Here is an 18,686-nt window from a genome sequence, read left to right on the forward strand (position 1 = left end):
TACTGTGCCCCATGATATGCCTTTTAACCCCCTATGTGCCACTCTGCCTCCAGAAATGCCTTATACCTCTACATGCCACTCTGGCATTTAGGGGGTTAAAAGGCATATTATGGGACAGAGTGGCATATAGGGAGGTATAAGGCATTTCAGGAGGCAGATGGCATATAGAGGGTTAAAAGGCATTTCATAGAGCACTCTGCCTCCAGAAATGCCTTATGCCCCCCATTTAACACCCTCCCAGTGTGAAGCGTGTAGACGTCTACGTGATGCGCGTAGACAACTTCCGCTGCAGCCGGAAGGAGGTGCGGTTAGCAGCGGGGGTTGTCTGCGTCCATCGCCCATCCACCCCCCCTCCGACTGTCAAAGATAATTCCCTGCACCGGTGCGCGGAACTCTGATCTCTGACAGCTTGGAAAGGACTGCGCGATGGATGCAGACAACCCCCGCTGCTAACCGCACCTCCTTCCGCGAATCGTGTAGACATCTACACGCTGCCCGGCTTCACACCAGGGACTCAGAAGCACCAGTAAGTGATGTGGGGGGGGGGGTCAGGAGAATATACCGTATTTGCTCGATTATAAGACAAGGTTTTTTGCAGCGCAAGTTTTGAGCAAGTATGTGTGATTAATGGAATGAATGAGTATTTAAATGTTTGTGAATGAGAGTGTGTGTGATAGCATGGATGTGTAAGGGGGGTGGGGGTGGGGGTAGCATGGCATAGGGAGGCTGTACTCACACTCCTATCATCCCCAGGTTCCAGCATGTTCTGGCTCCCTTGGCTTGATAGGAGTGTGATTGCTGTTTTTTTTATTTTTATAAATATAGTAATACATTTATTTTTTATATACGTTATTCTTAAATCCTATTCATATTTATATACATTTTTCCTAATTCTAATTAATATTAAGTATCCCTGATTTATATTGGGATTTTAATATATATCTCCAATTCACCATTCTATGTAGGTCTTTTATGTCTTCTTTTTATTCCCCCCCTTTTTCTCATATATATATATATATATATATATATATATATTTTGTTGTTTTTTTTCTCATATACTCCTATATACCTTTTATATCTTCTCTTACCTCTAATGCATGGGCTACTATATACGAAAAATATACACATACGATTTTTATTTAATACTTTTTATTATATTTGTCCTTGTCCGGGGCACTCCTCAAAACATCCGGGTCCGAGATGTCGGAAAGAGTCTAAAGACGAATAAATGAGAACGGCTCGCTCTACACTCTCCGCCCATTTGAAGAAACTTTATTGAATACATCTAGGGGGACATACGGATCGTTGTGGAACCATGAAGGGATGACGGGAGTGTTACGAAAGTGATCGCGTCAGCATGCGGCTATGCGATGACGCGTTTACGTCAATGCGCGGCTGTGTGAGGACGCTACCGGGGACCCTTTAAAAGACCCAAGGATGAGGACATACAGACTGCAGCTTTATTATATACATTTGTATTTTAATATTTTTTTCTCCTGAAGAAGCCGAACGGAGTTTGGTGAAACGCGTTGAAATCGAGAGATCACGTTTGTGCTAGACGGACATTCTTTACCCGTTGGACTTTTATCCTTATGTTGCGCTTTTGCATAACATTACCGTTATGCCAACTTATTTGTGAGTTGATCCGCTTTTTTCTTATTAAATATTCGTTTGACAATACTGCACCATTTGTGGCTTTCTCATTTGCATTGCAGACCGTATGAAGAAAAGCTTTTTTCTGATGAGCCTCTTTTTCAAGTTACCTTTGAACTTATTACACTATTGTATTGTATTTATTTTTTTCCACATGTTCATGCGCCCCTTCTGTCGATATAGCGCACCGGAAGTTATCTACGCGAATCGCATAGACGTCTACACGCTGCCACGGCTACACACCGGGAGTCAGAAGCACCGGTAAGTTGTGTGTGTGGGGGGGGGGGACAACATTGCGGGGGATCTGGATCTTAGTCTCATAATCAGACCTATTTGAGCATTTGCTCTGGAAAAAACCTTGTCTTACAATCGGGCAAATACGGTATATATCTCGCTCTTCTCCCAAGGCCTCATTACATTTAACGCCACTGAATGCTAGGAGTGTGAACTTCCCCACAAGAGGAGACTATTATGGGAGGAGGCTAAAATGTTGAGTGCCCATATTATGTGTGTACAAGTGAAGCACCTTTATCCATAATAAGGCTCTGTCTCTATCGCAAATCTATTTCCTTGGGAATTCCACTCCATGCCCAAAAACTAAAAAGGCTTGTGATTTAATTTAATATTAAAGCATTTGTCTTTTACTTTAATACAGAAGAACACTGAACCACATGGGAGATATTTAACCCCTTAAGGACCGGGCTTATTTTTTATTTTTGTACCCTTTGGGACCGAGGCTGTTTTAACATTTTTGCGGTGCTTGTGTTCAGCTGTAATTTTCTCCTCACCCATTTAGTGTACCCACACATGTTATATATTGTTTTTTTCAAACGGGCTTTCTTCAGATACTATTATTTTCATCATATCGTCTTATTTAGTATAAAAATAAAAAAAAACCTGGTGAAATTTTGAAAAAAGACACCTTTTTATGCCTTTTATTTGAAAAACATTTTACTCGCCCTCAAAAGGTAAGTAAAACAACTAGCTAAATAGATTCTACTATTTGTCCTGAGTTTAGAAATACCCAATGTTTTTATGTTTTTGCTTTTTTTTTGTAAGTTATAGGGCAATAAGTACAAGTAGCGTTTTATGATTTCCAAACCTTTTTTCCAAATCTGGTCATTCTGCCTCCATCTCCTGTCAAACAACACCCCAATATGTGTTCAGCGATATCTCCTGAGTTCAGTGATACCCCACATGCATGTGTTTGTCGGGTTGTTTGGGATTATAAATTTCACATTTGGGAAGTGCACTTTTTTTCTCCATTTAGGGCACAGGCGCAGCCTGACCAATCTTTGAGCCCGGCCACTCCAATTTACCCCATCAAACCATTCATTTTTTATTAAATTAGCCACTCCTTGGGTATTTGAAATGCTTTTATTTTAACTCTTTTTTTGAGAAGATAAAGCGCTAATTTTATATTTAACTCAGTTTATTGAGAAAACAGTTCATGCAGATTTCCAAGTACAACACAAGCGTAGAGCAAATAAGTAGGCAATCAATAATAGTCAGGCATGACCACAGATGACAGGCATCATACATCGTTTCAACTGCAGATACATATATGATAGCGGGAGAACGTGCTGTACAGAGTACGTCTGTGAAGCGCGGCATGACAATTGTTGGACAAATATAAACAAGGTGGTACAATTATTGCAGTCTAGAAGAATACCTTGGCATGAAGTGTACAGAAGAAATGGAGGAGTCCACATGAAAACATAATCACAGAACCACAAAATCAAACACAAATATATATAACAAAAAAAAAGAGTGCCGCAACCCCTCCTAGATATCAGTGATTTATAAAAGAGAATGTGTCGTGTGCATGCGAAGTCATATATGCCAGAGGGCCACAATCCGACTCGGACAAAGGGCACAATGAATGAAGGAACAGCCTGAGCTAATGCATAGGGGTCGGATTATTCTTGTAGGAGTCCAGAGAGGATCGGGGAGGAAATCAACTCTTCCCACCAGAACCAACGCCGTTCGTGCAGAGGGGCTTTGCCCCTTGAGGTCCAAATCAAGTCCTCCATATGGGAGATAAATTGCATTCTTTGAAGCCAGGCCTGTATTGGCGGTGCACATTGTTGTCTCCAGAAGCGGGGGATGACTGCTTTCGCAGCGCTGAGGATATGGTAAATCACCGAGTGTTTATAACGACTGAAGGGTATGTCACTATAATGCAACAGGGCAGCCGCCGGTGTCAGTGTGTAAGACGGGTCGCTCAATGGAGGCCCAGAAGGGTGTAACCATGGGGCAGGACCACCAGATGTGGAGGTAAGTGCCAGGGCCAGCCGAACATCTCCAGCAAACATCAGGGACCTGTGGCAAGAAGCGGTGCAGGTCATGCGGAACGCGGTACCACCTGACAGAGGTTTGTAGGAGGCCTCTTGGAACTTGCTCGCTATTGCCCCCTGATTAGACTGAATAACGGTATCCCAGATCGCATCAGTATAAACATTGGGAAGGTCAGTTTCCCATAAAGCACTAATTTTAGCACTTGCTCAAAATAATAAACTTTTTATTTTAGTTATTTTATTCTTTTTTGGACTTTTTGTTTTTTACATTTTGCTGGTATTGGATGGTTCCTCTGATGACATCGCTGCATAATTATTTTTAAATGTTGGCACTTTTTTTTATTTTTGACTTGCATGGTTGAATGCAGTACCTGTATTCAACCTGCAAGTGGAGCCAGATTCTCAGGAGGGTCTGGAGAGATTCTCCTGAGGATTCTTTTCAACATTATTATTATTTTTTTTTAATGGGCGCCGCCATCTTGCGAGTGGCAGAATCACAACGCTTCCTGGGGTGGGTGTTTGGTGTCGCTGAATGCCTTGTGATCGAGGCATTTAAGCGACACCATTGAAGTCTTTTAAAACGGGCATCTGCTGCCATACAGTGTATGGCGGATGTTGACGCCTCGGGGATATGGCCCCTGATGCCGATCTTGGCGTTACTGAATGCCTCGACATCGAGGCATTACAGCAATGCCGTTTAAACGAAGAAAGTGATCGTTGATCACTTTCTAAGCTTATTTAATTTAGGTTCAGGACTGTCAAAGGTCGTTAAGTGACCGTTTTTCAGTGACGGCCCTGAACCGTCAAAGGTCGCTAAGGGGTTCATTTAAATCTGCTCCATTAACTTGATTCTTCATACTTTTGGTTTGGTTTGACCAAAGTCAAAAGGCAGAGTCTGGTGGGGGGAGACCGAATCCACTCCAGAATTTTCAAGATGAGCAAATCCAAAATTCAGTGTTCGTAAATCTAAACACACGTGCTCCAAACATTAAGTTGTTTTGTGCCATTTCGGTCTTTCCTACAACCAGCCACAGGCCAGGGCATATTTAAGTGGGAGGAACAAAACCTAAAACTGAAAGGCTCAAACAAAAAAATATAGATGATTTTGGTGCACTTATCAGGAAAGGGATCCTATTTAGTCCCTGCTGAGGAATTTATCACCTTGATTGCCACAGTTAACGTGTCTCATTAGGAGTCTCCCAGTCAGAAGCCTTTCTTTCAAGGTCTATGTAAGCGTTCTCCATCCTTTCCAGTCCATGAAGCATCTCTGATAAAGGAGGAATGGGACCATACACGGCAATGTGCAACAAAAACTGATAAAAATATATTGTCTAAATAGTCCAGTGTTTACATTGATTTAACATTTTTGTAAATACAAGCTTCCAGAGAGACAATCCTAAAAAACGTTTCTGCGGTCAGGCTTACAGTTGCCTTTCCGTGTGATGTCTTGCTGGAGAGTATACGTATGTTTGCCAGGGCCTCTTGTTTTATCGCTTACAGATAGAAGAGTTATGGCTCAGGGTATGGAGAGTCAACACTGCTTCTATTGCCGAATATACCCATCTCAGGGTTTTTTGTTTTTTTTTTGGTTCGAAATGGTAGCCCATTTTAGAGAAAAGACTACTGGCGATAAACTTTAGATGCCCCAGAGAAGACCACTGGTGAGAGAGGAAACTATTTTACCCCTTCTGTCGGACATCACGGTTTCAGGAAAGACCTGGGGAAGAGATTTTTCCCAAATACGCCACATGATACCATATCCATGCTTTAAGTAGGAGTAAGATTAAGGCCAGTATCCAGCACTTTTAATTTTCAAGCCTTTCATTTCACCATAGCATCTGCACATAGGTCTGGAGCTAAAGATATAGGGGGAAGTAGTGGCAAGCACTGACGGGTCTCCAGATGAAGGAAGTGTTGCTAAAGTGTAGGTCCATGTGAGGAAGAGCAGCAGGAAAGGTTTTGTCAGAGGACAAAAGCAGGAAAATGAGGTGGTTAGAATATAAAAAAGTCATAAACACCAGTGGGTTTCTCACATTCAAGAGGGCACATGAGAAGTGAGTAGTGGGGTTACAGTTATCAGGTCCTCTGAATGTGGAAGTTGGATGAGAAAGACCAGTAAGAGGTGGAGTGAACGTGCTAGCACTAAACAAGACCTTAGGTGGGATTATTTTGTATCCCTCATTTTTAATGTCCATTTGTTGGATTATAATATGCTATAAAATAGACATGTGCCCGGCGAGCAAAATCGATTCAGAAAATGTTTTTTTTTTTCTTTCAATTTTTGCTGCATTCGTTTTCAGGCAAGAATTTAGTTTACTGGCCGTTCGGCTTGGACAAAATTCAGAGCTTTTTTGATTCAGAATAACATTCGGGTTATTAAGATTAAAATTATGTCCTAGTCTTCTCATGTAATTTTTGATTTGTGACCAAAAAAACCTGGATGGGTAGGCATTCCCAGAAGCTTTGATACAAATTCATTCCTGAGGCAGGGCATTTTGCACATGCATCGGTTGGAAAAACACAAATCTTGAATTGCCAATGTGGGCATAAGTAATAACAATGCATGATTCTCAGTTGCACTTTAGTAGTGATGGCTGGCAATATTCAGCACTTTTTATTAAGTCTCCACTAAGTGTGGGAAGTGTTACAACCAAAAGATTCATCCAATGAGATGCATGTCATGTTTTAGAGATCATCTCGCTATTCTATATTTTGCTAGTGTTAAGGAAATTGTATGAATTGTCTCCAAAGCCAAAGATCTTGTCCCAGTACACTTGTGTAAGGTTTTGGATTTGTTGTTTGATGAAAAGTTTGTTTGTAGGAAAGCAAGCCAAGGGATGGGTATGTGTGGAAAGCTTTCTTTAAATTCTGCTAGTTCTAATGTTTGCTGGTTGGGTATGTTCACAAATGGAATCAGGTTTTTAACCCCAATGATAGACCTAGTTTCAGGTTACACAGGCTTTTTTTGGAATATCCCATTGCCATTCTGCTCCAAGTGATTTAACTTGGTTATGCATTTCACCCAGACATCCATGTTTCACTGTTGAAGGTGTAGGGTGGCTTGAGTGGACATATACCATATTTGACGACCCTGATTATAAGACGACCCCCCAAAATCTGAATATTAATTTGGGAAAAAAAGCCTGAATGACAACCCTATAGGAAAAAGTTTTACCAGTAAATGTTAATTCATGTAACTATTTTCTTTTTTTTATAAAAGCTATAATTGAGAAATATTTTTTTTGTTTATTTCCTTTTATTTTCCAACCTGCCCCCCAGTTATGCATCTGCCCCTGAAATGCCTTATACCCCCTATATGCCACTGTGCCCCATGATATGCCTTTTGACCCCCTATGTGCCACTCTGCCTCCAGAAATGCCTTATACCCCTATATGCTACTCTGGCATTTAGGGGGGTTAAAAGGCATATTATGGGGCAGAGTGGCATAAAGGGAGGTATAAGGCACTTCAGGAGGCAGAGTGGCATATAGAGGGTCAAAAGGCATTTCTGGAAGCAGAGTGGCATAAAGGGGGTTAAAACACATATCTGGAGGCAGAGTGGCATTAATGGGGTTAAAAGGCATATCATAGAGCACTCTGCCTACAGAAATGCTTTATGCCCCCCCATTTAACCCCCCCCAAACTTACCGGAGCGTCTGACTTCCTGGTGTGTAGTCGGGGCAACGGGTAGAAGTTTACGCGATTCGCTTAGACAACTTCCGCTGCAGCCGGAAGGAGGTGCGCTTAACAGCGGGGGCTGTAAGAGAATTCCCCGCAGCGGTGCAGGGAATTCTGATCTCTGACAACCGGGGAAGGTCTGAGAGATGGACGCAGACAACTCCCACTGCTAATGGCACCTACTTCAGGCTACAGCGGAAGTTGTCTATGCGAATAGCGTAGACTTATACCCGCTGCCCCGACTACACACCAGGAAGTCGGGTGCATCGGTAAGTTTGGGGGGTTAAATGGGGGTATAAGACCAAAGGATCCAGGTCCCCTGCAGGGCTGCAGGGATCTTAGTCTCATAGTCAGACATATTTGAGGTTTGATTATAAAACGACCCAGATTTCCTCTGAAAAAAACCTGAAAATACGGTATTTAGACTCCATATAGACTGGAGGACACATTGTGGCTTACTCGTCATAAAAGTACTTACCTTGCTTCTCCCATTTTGTAACAATACTGCTACAGAGCCAGATTATGTGGTAGCCTGCTCCAAGGGACAAGGGTGACCCATTGGAATCTTGTGTTTAGACTATCTTTTGCTATTTGGATTATATGTTTCATGGACTCCCTGCTGATGAACTATTTGCTATGATTGGTATCTGATTCAGAACTAAGCATTTATATCCTATTTACATTCTTTGCTCATATCTTTATGGTTCACTTTACATGTTTGTCAAATATTTATAAGCCTTGATTATTAAATTTTTTTCAGGTGTGATCTTTTGTAATTTCTAAGAATTATATATATATATATATATATATATACACACACACACACACACACTTATTGTAAATCCTTGAGGTTATGCAGACGTCATGTTTTGTGCTCTATAAAGTCCTTAACCCCTTCGTGACAATAGCTGATTTTATTTTTTTATGCTTTATGTTTAGCTTTCATTTTCTTCTTTCTTATTTACTGAACCCACGCAAGTTATATATTCTTTTCCGGACAAGGGCATTCTTTAGATGCCATTAATTTGATTGTATCTAATTTATTACAAAAAAGTGAAAAATTAAGGGGGGGGGGAGCACCTTTTATTTGTAAAGTATTTTACTCATCAAACTATTTGTCTCGAGTTTAGAAATACCATGTTTTTTTTTTAAATTATAGGGCTATTTCAAAACCATTTTTTCCAAATCTGGTAATTCTGGTATTTCAAATGCTAGTACTTTAACTCTTTCCATGCAGTAATTATACCTTCAGGTATGAATTTACAGCTCGTAACACCCAAACAGTGTTGCTGTAATGCCTTGACGTTGAGGCATTCAGCAACACAGAGATCGGCAACAAGAGCCCCTCCCCAGACATCAATGTTCTCCATTTATTGTATGGCGACGGATGACTGATTTAAAAGAGCTTAAACAGTCTTGTTAAAATGCCTCAATAGCGAGGCAAAAGTTACAACTAAGGTATGCAGAAAATCATCTCTGAACACACAACATATAAAACCTTAAAGCAGTTGGGCTACAACAGCAGAAGACCACGGTGGATGCCACTCATGTCAGCTGAGAACAGGAAACTGACGCTACAACTCACACAGGCTCACCTTAAATTGGACAATGAAAGACTGGAAGGACATTGCCTGGTCTGATGAGTCTAGATTCCAGCTGCGACACTCAGATGGCAGGGTCAGACTTTGGCGTAAACAACATGAAAGCATGGATTCACCCTGCCTCGTATCAACGGTTCAGGTTCCTGATGGTGGTGTGGGGAGCATTTTCTTGGCACAGTTTGGGACCCTTAGCACCAATTGAGCAGCCTAGCTGAGTATTGTTGCTGACCATGTCCATCCCTTTATGACCACAGTGTACCCGTCTTCCGATGGGTACTTCCAGCAGGATAATGCACCATGTCACAAAGCTCACATCATCTCAAACCGGTTTGACATGAGAATGAGTTCACTGTACTCCAATGGCCTCCACAGTCACCAGCTCTCAATCCAATAGAGCACCTTTGGGACGTGGTAGAACATGAGATACGCATCATAGATGTGCAGCCGACAAAACTGTGTGATGCCATCGTGTCCATATGGACCAAAATCTCTGAAAAATGTTTTCAGCACCTTGTAGAAAGTATGCCATGAAGAATGAAGGCAAAAGGAGGTCCAACCCGGTTCTAGCAAGGTGTACCTATTAAAGTGGCCAGTGAATGTAGAATTCAGTAAGGAATCTGACACGGTCCTTCTTAGAAGACAAATACATTGCAGGGTTTGAATGTTAAGATAGCTGAATGGATAAGGCAATGGTGAAGTGACAGAAGTTTATTATTAGTGTACCGTATTTGCTCGATTATAAGAAGAGGTTTTTGTCAGAGCAAATGCTCTGAAAAATACCCCTCGTCTTATAATCAGACCTCAAATAGGTCTGACTACGAGACGACTAAGATCCAGATCCCCCGCAGCTGCAGGGGACCTGGATCCTCCTGTCTACCCCGCCCCACTTACCGGTACTTCTGAGTCCCCGGTGTGTAGCTGGGGCAGCGTGTAAATGTCTACGCGATTCGCGTAGACAACTTCCGCTGCAGCAGGAAGGAGGTGTGGCTAGCAGCGGGGGTTGGCTGCGGCCATCGCGCAGACCTTCCCCAGCTGTCAGAGATCCCCGCACCGGGGGGGGGGGGGGGTTAAATGGGGGGCATAAGGCATTTCTGGAGGCAGAGTGCTCTGTGAAATGCCTTTTAACCCCCTTAATGCCACTCTGCCTCCAGAAATGCCTTTTTAACCCTCTATACGCCACTCTGCCTCCTGAATGCCTTAAACCTCCCTATATGCCACTGTTCCCCATAATATGCCTTTTAACCCTCTAAATGCCAGTGGTATATAAGGGTATAAGGCATTTCTGGAGGCAGAGTGGCACATAGGGGGTCAAAAGGCATATCATGGGGCACAGTGGCATATAGGGTTAAAAGGCATATCATGGGGCACAGTGGCATTTAGAGGGTTAAAAGGCATATCATGGGGCACAGTGGCATATAGGGGGTATAAGGCATTTCTGTGGCAGATGTGCATAACGGGGGGGCAGGTTGGAAAATAGAAGGAAATAAAACCAAAATATTTTTCTCAATCATAGCTTTTATTTTAAAAAAATAGTTTAGATGAATTAACATTTACTGGTAAAACTTTTTTCCTATAGGGTCGTCTTATATTCAGGCTTTTTCTTTTTTTCCTAAATTAATATTCAGATTTGGGGGGTCGTCTTCTAATCGAGCAAATACGGTAATTAGAGGGAGGTTTTGTTACTAGTGGGTACTTTACAGATCTGTATTGGGACCCATCCTTAGTAATGTACTTTTATTAACAAAATTACAAACAGTGATTTAAGTTGATTAGAATGGTCAACTAGTGTGGCACTTTGCAATTTAATGTTGATAAATTTAAAATAACACACCCAGATCGTAAAAATCCCAAGGCAGCATGTAGGAGTGGGGCTGCTGTTCTGTCAATGACAGAAGAGAATGACTTGGTAGTCATTATTTTTGAGGACTTAATTACAAGCAAACAATGCAATAAAGCAGCACAAAAAGCAAATTGGGTACTGGGTCATACAGCTAGAGGCATTAGCAGAAGATAGAGGTGGTTCACCACCGTACAGATCTCTGCATCATCTACAATTTTGTGTACAGTTCTAAAAACCTCATCTCCAAAAGGACATTAACATTTGAGAGTTCACGAGGGCTCCCAAAAAAAACCGTGAAGGATTTGTAGGATTTAAATTAGCCGGTAAGCTTAATACGTATTGCTTGGAAGAAGGCAGAGGAGAGATTTGCTAGATGGTCAGAGGCTTTGTTACTGCAAGGCTGGAAGATGAGTGAAACAGGCTCCGAGCAGAAGTGATGGTCTACTAACCGGGCAAGGGCATTTAAACACACATGGGATAAGTAGCCCCCCTATCCCTACTCCCTGATCTATAAAGGATAACTAACTGTAGCTTCTTGTTAACAAAGAAATAAGCAGACTAGATGAGCCCAACGGTTCTTATTTGCTGTCAAATTCTAGGTTAGATTACTACACGATTTTCAGATAAAAATGGGCATTAAGCCATAGATCTACAATATAAATCATGTGGAACACACGCAAACCTTTTCTAAAGACAGTACGACAAACCTACAAGTCTAACATATACCGTATTTGCTCGATTATAAGACGAGGTTTTTTTCAGAGCAAATGCTCTGAAAAATACCCCTCGTCTTCTAATCGGGGTCGTCTTCTAATCAGACCTCAAATGGAGGTCTGATTAGGAGACTAAGATCCAGATCCCCCGCACCGCTGCAGGGGACCTGGATCCTTCTGTCTCACCCCCCCCATCATACACACACTTACCGGTGCTTCCTGCTGTGTTGCCGGGGCAGCGGGTTGACGTCTACGCGATCCGCGTAGACAACGTCCGCTGCGGCCGGAAGGAGGTGTGGCTAGCAGCGGGGGTTGTCTGCGTCCGTCGCATAGACCTTCCCCGACTGTCAGAGATCAGAGTTCCCCGCGGTGCGGGGAACTCTGATCTCTGACAGCCAGGGAAAGTATACGCGACGGACGCATACAAACCCCCGCTGCCAACTCCACTTCCTTCCGGCTGCAGTGGAAGGCGACGTCAACCCGCTGCCCCAGCTGGAAGCACCGGTGAGAGAGGGGGAAGGGGGATGAGAGAGAGGGGGGAGAGAGAGTGTGTGTGTGTGTTAAATGGGGGTATAGGGTGTGTGTGTGTGTGTTAAATGGGGGCATAGGGCATTTCTGGAGTGGCGTTAAGGGGGCATTTAATAGAGCATTCTGCCTCCTGAAATGCCTTATACCTCCCTATATGCCACTCTGCCCCATAATATGCCTTTTAACCCCCTAAATGCCAGAATGGGATATAGGGGTATAAGGCATTTCTGGAGGCAGAGTGGCACATAGGGGGGTCAAAAGGCATACCATGGGGCACAGTGGCATATAGAGGGTTAAAAGGCACATCATGGGCCACAGTGCCATATTGGAGTGGCAAGCCTGGGGGCAGATGTGCGTAACTGGGGGACAGGTTGGAAAATACAAGAAATAAAAACAAAAAAAATCTTTTTCTCAATCATAGCTTTTATTAAAAAAAATAGTTTACACGAATTAACATTTACTGGTAAAACTTTTTTCCTTTGGGGTCGTCTTATATTCAGGCTTTTTCTTTTTTTCCTAAGTTAATATTCAAATTTTGGGGGGGTCGTCTTATAATCGAGCAAATACGGTACTTACAGTACCGTAGCTGGTCCATCCTTAACAGCAGCACTTTTACCTATTCTGTAATACACCCTAACTTCTAGATTGTAGGCTTGCGCGGGGAACTCTGACAGCCGGGGAAGGTCTGCGCAATGGATGCAGACAACCCCCGCTGCTAACCGCACCCCCTTCCGTCTGCAGCGGAAGTTATCTACGCGAATGGCGTAGATGTCTAAATGCGGCCCCGGCTACACACCGGGAGTCAGAAGCACCGGTAAGTTGTGTGTGTGTGTGTGTGAATCCAGGTCCCCTGCAGCGCTGCAGGGGATCTGGATCTTAGTCTCATAGTCTGACCTATTTGAGGCCTGATTATAAGACAACCCCGTCTTATAATTGAGCAAATACGTTATATGATGGCGCTGTATAAAACAAACATATACCATTGTGGAATATTGGGATATGGGAGAGTATGGTACATGAAGTTTACTGAGCAAGTTTAACCGGTTTTAAAGGAAGCGGACAAGAGTAGGCTTGGGTCAACGTGGGCACAAAGAACGAATACGTACTTTTGTTAAACCCACCCATGTTATACATACTAAAATGATGTAGGTTGGAATTGTTACCTTTTGTAATAAAAGGGTCTTTTGTCAATCTGTATATAGCGTGATTTTGTAATGCCAGGCCTATCTTTTTGCACACATCTCTGTGCAGCTGCTTGAATCGGGAATCAACCTTTATACATTTAAAGAAGCCTTTTGGTCATCCCTCCTTTCAATTTCCACAACCGCTTACCCTCTCTGTTGACAAAACTGAATGGAGCTTCCTTGGTTATGCATATTTTGGAAAAATTGTAACCCTTATGTTATTGGTTACAAACTTCTTGTCCACATTACTAAACCCAATTCCAGTAATTAAACCCATTCTGTGCCATAAACACAGGGGTAGGCTCTCTCTCCCTTCTGTCGAGAGGACTGAGAAACACAGATGCCTTAATACGGAGGCATCCAACCTGCGGCCCTCCAGCTGCTGCAGGACTACATCTGTCCTGCCTTACGCCCCTGCCTTAATACAAGAACCCACCTTAAACAATATTCACTGCAGTGGGAAGTATATACGTACCTGAGACTTCCTTTTAATTAAAAGGAAGCTAAAATGAACATTCATTGGAAGAAAAAAACCAAATCCTACATTCAGGATTAATGATATAAGTTTGAAAGCACATGTATAGGTTTTGAAAGAACATCTTAAGGTAAATTGGCCAAACAACTCCTACACAAAAAGGGGTTTAGAAATTGGATATGCCAGTTGCTTGAATGCGGTGCAGAACTCCCAGTAGTGTATACAATACCTGTTTGAGACCCCTGGCATAGACAGACAACAGTGAACTACAGATAACGTTGGGAGGCATGTGTGTAGGAAACTTTACATAAAAATACGTACCATGTATTCCAAGAGAACAAGTAACTTGTGAGCATGTGTTGTACTGTTGTAGAGATTATGGCAAAAGTTACTGAATATAATAGATTGGATGGAGCCATACAGATTCCAAATTTATTTAAGATTGTTTTTCCCCCAAATACAGTCATTGCAAATCAGGCAGGACACAAGCTACAACATGTTAAAAACAACTTCAAACTCCCTATACTTTCAGACTGCAAATCACTAGGAACTGATAAAAGTGATAAGGAGAGTTGGAGCTTCACATTCAGAGCATTTTGTCAAGGAAGTACTCGGCTTAGCCCCTGTATCAGCCGAGTCGTTAAAAATAATACATAACCACCCTACCCTTTGTTTTCCTGCCCCGGGATTGTTTATATAAGGGCTCAAATAGCTGCCTGCCATAAGGACAGGGAAAACTAATCTGGTGCCGGTTTCATGGAGCAAACACCAACTGGAGAAGGGAGACTTGAAGCAGCTATTACCCAAGGTGATGATTAGACCACTGCCCCCCGCCCCCCCAAGCATCATGTGCCAACACAGCTTAAAAATAATAAGTAAAACAAAATTCTGCATCGTTATAAAACTTGATAAAAAATAGTATTTCAAACTGTACAGTCACCAGAGATACACAGTTATCAAAAAGTCACACTGCTCACTTGGCATCCCCAGCACCCTCTGCCTTCTGTGCCTGTAAAGACAATAAATATATACGTTATGTCCGGTAAACGGCTGTGAAGCCTTGTAGAAGGCAAGAGATTTATACACACCTGATCAGATTTAGAGTCTCCGTTTTCAGCAGCATTGCTGCTGTCTTTGCCAGACTCTGCCTTTCCTTTCTTGCCTTTGGGTGCCTTCTCAGCCTTCTACAAAATGCAAGAGGCAATAGGTTTTTTTTTTATAGGGGGCTGTGGGTTCTATGCAATGGATTTACATCAAGCAATATGGTTTTACGTCAAGTGTCCCATTGTTAAGCTCTTGCAGATTTAACTTCATATGTGGCCCTTAAATTTCTCCATGCTGTAAAAGCTTGCTGGGGTTGGTCTTTTATGTTTAGTGATGTTAAGGATCTCAAACACAATGCTCCTGTTAATGCTTCCTTTTATGAATAACCCAATTAGGTTCTTAAAATTACTTGCTTTTCTGATTTAACACTAGTTTAGTTTTAATTTCCTTTTGAATTTTTCAGAGAAAGCATAGCCACCAAGCTTCAGAAAATAAAGTATATCGTATTTGTCAGGCAACTTGTCTCAGTCAAACGGCCAAGACCAGGTGCAGGCCAAGTTAGTATGTGGTGTTCCTGAGTGATGAATAATTGTCTCAGCTCCCTATCGATAAAAGCCATCTAGTTGAGGTCTCCACTGTTGGTCTTGGTGAAACCTGAGTCAATCACTGCAGGCTTAGCTAGGGAACATCAGCAACGGCCAGTCCTGCAAAAGTAGTTTGTAACTTCTAAAACACAAGCTACTTTCTTTAAAAGTTGCTGGCAATGTAAAAATTGTAGTTTCACAAAAGGCAGATTTTAAAGTGCAAAACACTTTAAAGCATATCAATGCAATTCATTGCAAAGTAACTTTAGTGCTAGAGCCAAACCACTTGCTACTAACCTTTGGGGCAGCTTTCTTGGGTTTGGCTTCCGGTTTGGGAGGGGCTGGTTTCTGCTAACAGAAAAATTTATCACAAGACAAAAAATGCAACCGATTGATCAATATCTATATACATTATATACAGTGATCAGGTAAAAAATACTTACAGCAGATAACCGTGCAGACCTTCTTTGTGGCTGAGAAATAAAACAAAGTTGTTAGTGTACACACACACCACAGGAGAGCCCACTCCTCTAATGCAAATCATACAGGACCCTCCAAACTCACCTCATCTTTCACCTTTGTCTTCTCCACCTTGGAGTCTCCTTCAGCCTAAAAGACAACACACTGTTTATGGCTAACAAGTACAAACCCAGCCAGTTTCTCCGTGGAGTATTATACGGCCAGCTAAGGTGCATACTACCTCAAGCACATATTTAGGTCATTGACAATAAGACAACAAATCCTGGGTACCAGGCAGTCATGGCTTCTAGATTCCTTTTACTTTATGTGCCATCTTATATTAAATCGATATAGGTTTTTTTTTCTTGACCCATAAAAATTATCAAGCTAGTTCACATTCGCCTATGGGGCTCCTAATTAGTGTAGTTCTGTGTTATGCAACTTCTACATAGTCGGCCAGACATAGCAGTTGCAAGGAGTGAAGACCCTTACATTCTACGCTGCCTATACCACACACCTGAATAATAATGCACTTTTTTACAACTGGCCTACTGTGTTGACTTTGACCTTCACAGGGAGGCTTACTATACTTTATAGAATGTGAGGTCACGTGAGTACAAGGACCATACAGTTATGTAGGTTTTAATATGGCACGAACGGTTTTCGAAACAAGCAAAACTCAAATTTACATTAACTACATTTCTTTGCATATTTCATATTTTGCCTGCCATCCCCTGGATTCTAAGATATTTTACAATTGTACGACAACGGCAAAGAAGGAGTTAATGTCACCGAAGACCCGCCTCCCATGTGGGCGTACTACCGCTCATCTGCCGAGGTGTCGCTTATTAGCAGCAGTAACACCCACTGCGCGGGTTCGCGCCCTTCTTCTGGCGGAGACCCCGCCCCCTTCCTCGACTTTCCCGCGCTTTGCAGTTTAAACAGCCCGCTTTATAAAGGCAGCTGTGTATTAATACTCTTTCCACCCACGAATCAGCATAGCGGCGGTCCACTGAGCCGCTTGTGTAAACGATAGCGATTACCAAGACGCCGTCGAACATGCCCCCTCCCCTTCCTTTTTTTTCCTGAGCTCCGCCATCATGGTGGCAGGTAATTTTTTTTCCCCCGTCCCTTTACGCTCTTTTTCTATTCGTGTGTACCTCTTTGTACCAGTCCCAATAACAATATTAGAGTGCTTCCATACCTTTCGCTTGGGCATGACTGGCGATTTTAAAAGTCCGGACGGAAAATAGACTAACGCACACCACAGCGTCTCTCTCTCAAGCGAATGAAGTGGGTCCCGGCTCCTCTCGCACCTTTATACCCGGTCCAGAACCCGACCGGTCAGATCCGGATCCCGCTCTTCGCTCGTACTGGTTGGCCAGGTTCTCGCACGTGACTAGCTCGTACTGGGCGGGAAGGAGGAGGAGAGCGGGGGCGCGCGGGCTGGAGGGGAGTGAAGCGCGCTCCAGATAACGAAGGGAAAAGGGCGCGCAGGGGCTACATGGCGGAAACCCCCCCCTCTTTGAGCTTTACCGTCTTTTTTTGAATAGACGCTATGTGTAAAACAACGCGTTTTAAAGCTTTTAAGCGGATACGGATATCTGAGTGAGTTAGGGATAGCTGCAAATCCACCGAAAACTGCAAGATGGCTAGACCTAAAATGAAAAAAGAAAAAAAAAGCACGCTCGATGATAGTTTTACATACACCTAAACATTTGTATTGAATGAAAACATCCCTAAAACGCCGAGCTATATAGTTCATTACTGTAGAGCTTTGAAAAGTTATTTGACGGTGCCCAAACTATCTTGCAGACATGTGATAGTGTGCACAGATAACAGCCTTACCGGGAGAGGTGCACAAAGTAGCAGCATTGAATATTAGCGAGGTTCCTTAATAAACACATCTTTCATAAATTATACGTTCATATGTTTATGGATGGGAGCAACAGCAACAGTGTAACACGGAGCAGGAGAACGTCTATACTGCAGTAGACGATCTAGTTGAGAATCCGCTTTAGTCCAAAAAACGACGAAATGGGAATATAACCGGGTTAACAATCTAAAATGTATCCCTTTGGGTTATAGGACCGTTGGAACAACGCAGATTTTCTGGTGAAAATGCCAGCTGATGAATCCTGCTTTAGTACACGCACCTGTATGCTTAAAAGAAACTCCTGCACTGCTGGTTCTGACAGTTCACTAAAAAAGGGTGGTGTGGGTATAAGGCAGACAGATTTTTTTTTTTAAAGAGGAACTCCCACCTTACGTCCATCCTTTATTATTATTTGTTTTTTTTTGCCTTATAGATGTAATTGATATTTATGTGCATATGTAATTTTAGCGTTTACTTCTGTTTTGTGTGGGTACTCACCTATACATGATACTTTATTTGTGAAGCTACTACTTACCATTTGTAAGCCACTTGGACATTGGAGCACAGCACCAAATGTGTGACGTGCTGTAGTGAACTCTGTTTACTGCTTGTAAATCACACTACAAAAATAAGAACTAAAAAAATTACATTGCTAAGTTCCCTCCTGACAATACAAATATGCCATGTACAAAAACTGGTGGGAGTTCCCCTTTCAGACTGCAGACTTGTGGTAAATTGGGTACATTCCAGTGTTG

The 18,686-nt window shown here is 42.5% G+C and overlaps 1 protein-coding gene and 1 long non-coding RNA gene across 3 annotated transcripts in view; both read right to left on the reverse strand.

Annotated features, from left to right (window-relative positions):
• Positions 1 to 2,746: 2,746 nt before the first annotated feature.
• Positions 2,747 to 18,686, reverse strand: part of LOC128472584 (uncharacterized) — a 52,572-nt gene continuing 36,632 nt past the window's right edge. Inside the window, exon 2 of the long non-coding RNA XR_008346181.1 lies at positions 2,747 to 2,790. This is a non-coding gene — a long non-coding RNA (uncharacterized LOC128472584). The remainder of the gene's footprint in view (positions 2,791 to 18,686) is intronic.
• HMGN2 (high mobility group nucleosomal binding domain 2) lies at positions 14,374 to 17,418 on the reverse strand. 2 transcript variants are annotated; one of them, XM_053454495.1, is made up of 6 exons: positions 17,260 to 17,418; positions 16,161 to 16,205; positions 16,040 to 16,069; positions 15,894 to 15,944; positions 15,057 to 15,152; positions 14,374 to 14,977 (listed from the first exon to the last, which is right to left on the reverse strand). In XM_053454495.1, exons 1-6 carry the CDS (start codon positions 17,272 to 17,274, stop codon positions 14,942 to 14,944), a joined length of 273 nt encoding a protein of 90 aa, XP_053310470.1. In that variant the 5' UTR covers positions 17,275 to 17,418; the 3' UTR covers positions 14,374 to 14,941. The 2 variants fall into 2 exon arrangements, with proteins under 2 accessions (XP_053310470.1, XP_053310469.1); XM_053454494.1 differs by having other exon boundaries at positions 15,894 to 15,947; positions 17,260 to 17,416.

Source organism: Spea bombifrons, chromosome 2 (assembly GCF_027358695.1).
Source record: "Spea bombifrons isolate aSpeBom1 chromosome 2, aSpeBom1.2.pri, whole genome shotgun sequence".
In the NCBI taxonomy this organism is placed as follows: domain Eukaryota; kingdom Metazoa; phylum Chordata; class Amphibia; order Anura; family Pelobatidae; genus Spea; species Spea bombifrons.

Excerpts from the sequence above, each read along its gene's own strand:
- HMGN2 (XM_053454494.1), bottom strand. Across the intron at positions 15,153-15,893 it reads CCAAGAAAGCTGCCCCAAAG|AAGGCTGAGAAGGCACCCAA; the intron begins GTTAGTAGCAAG and ends TGCATTTTGTAG. Across the intron at positions 14,978-15,056 it reads GAGACTCTAAATCTGATCAG|GCACAGAAGGCAGAGGGTGC; the intron begins GTGTGTATAAAT and ends TTGTCTTTACAG.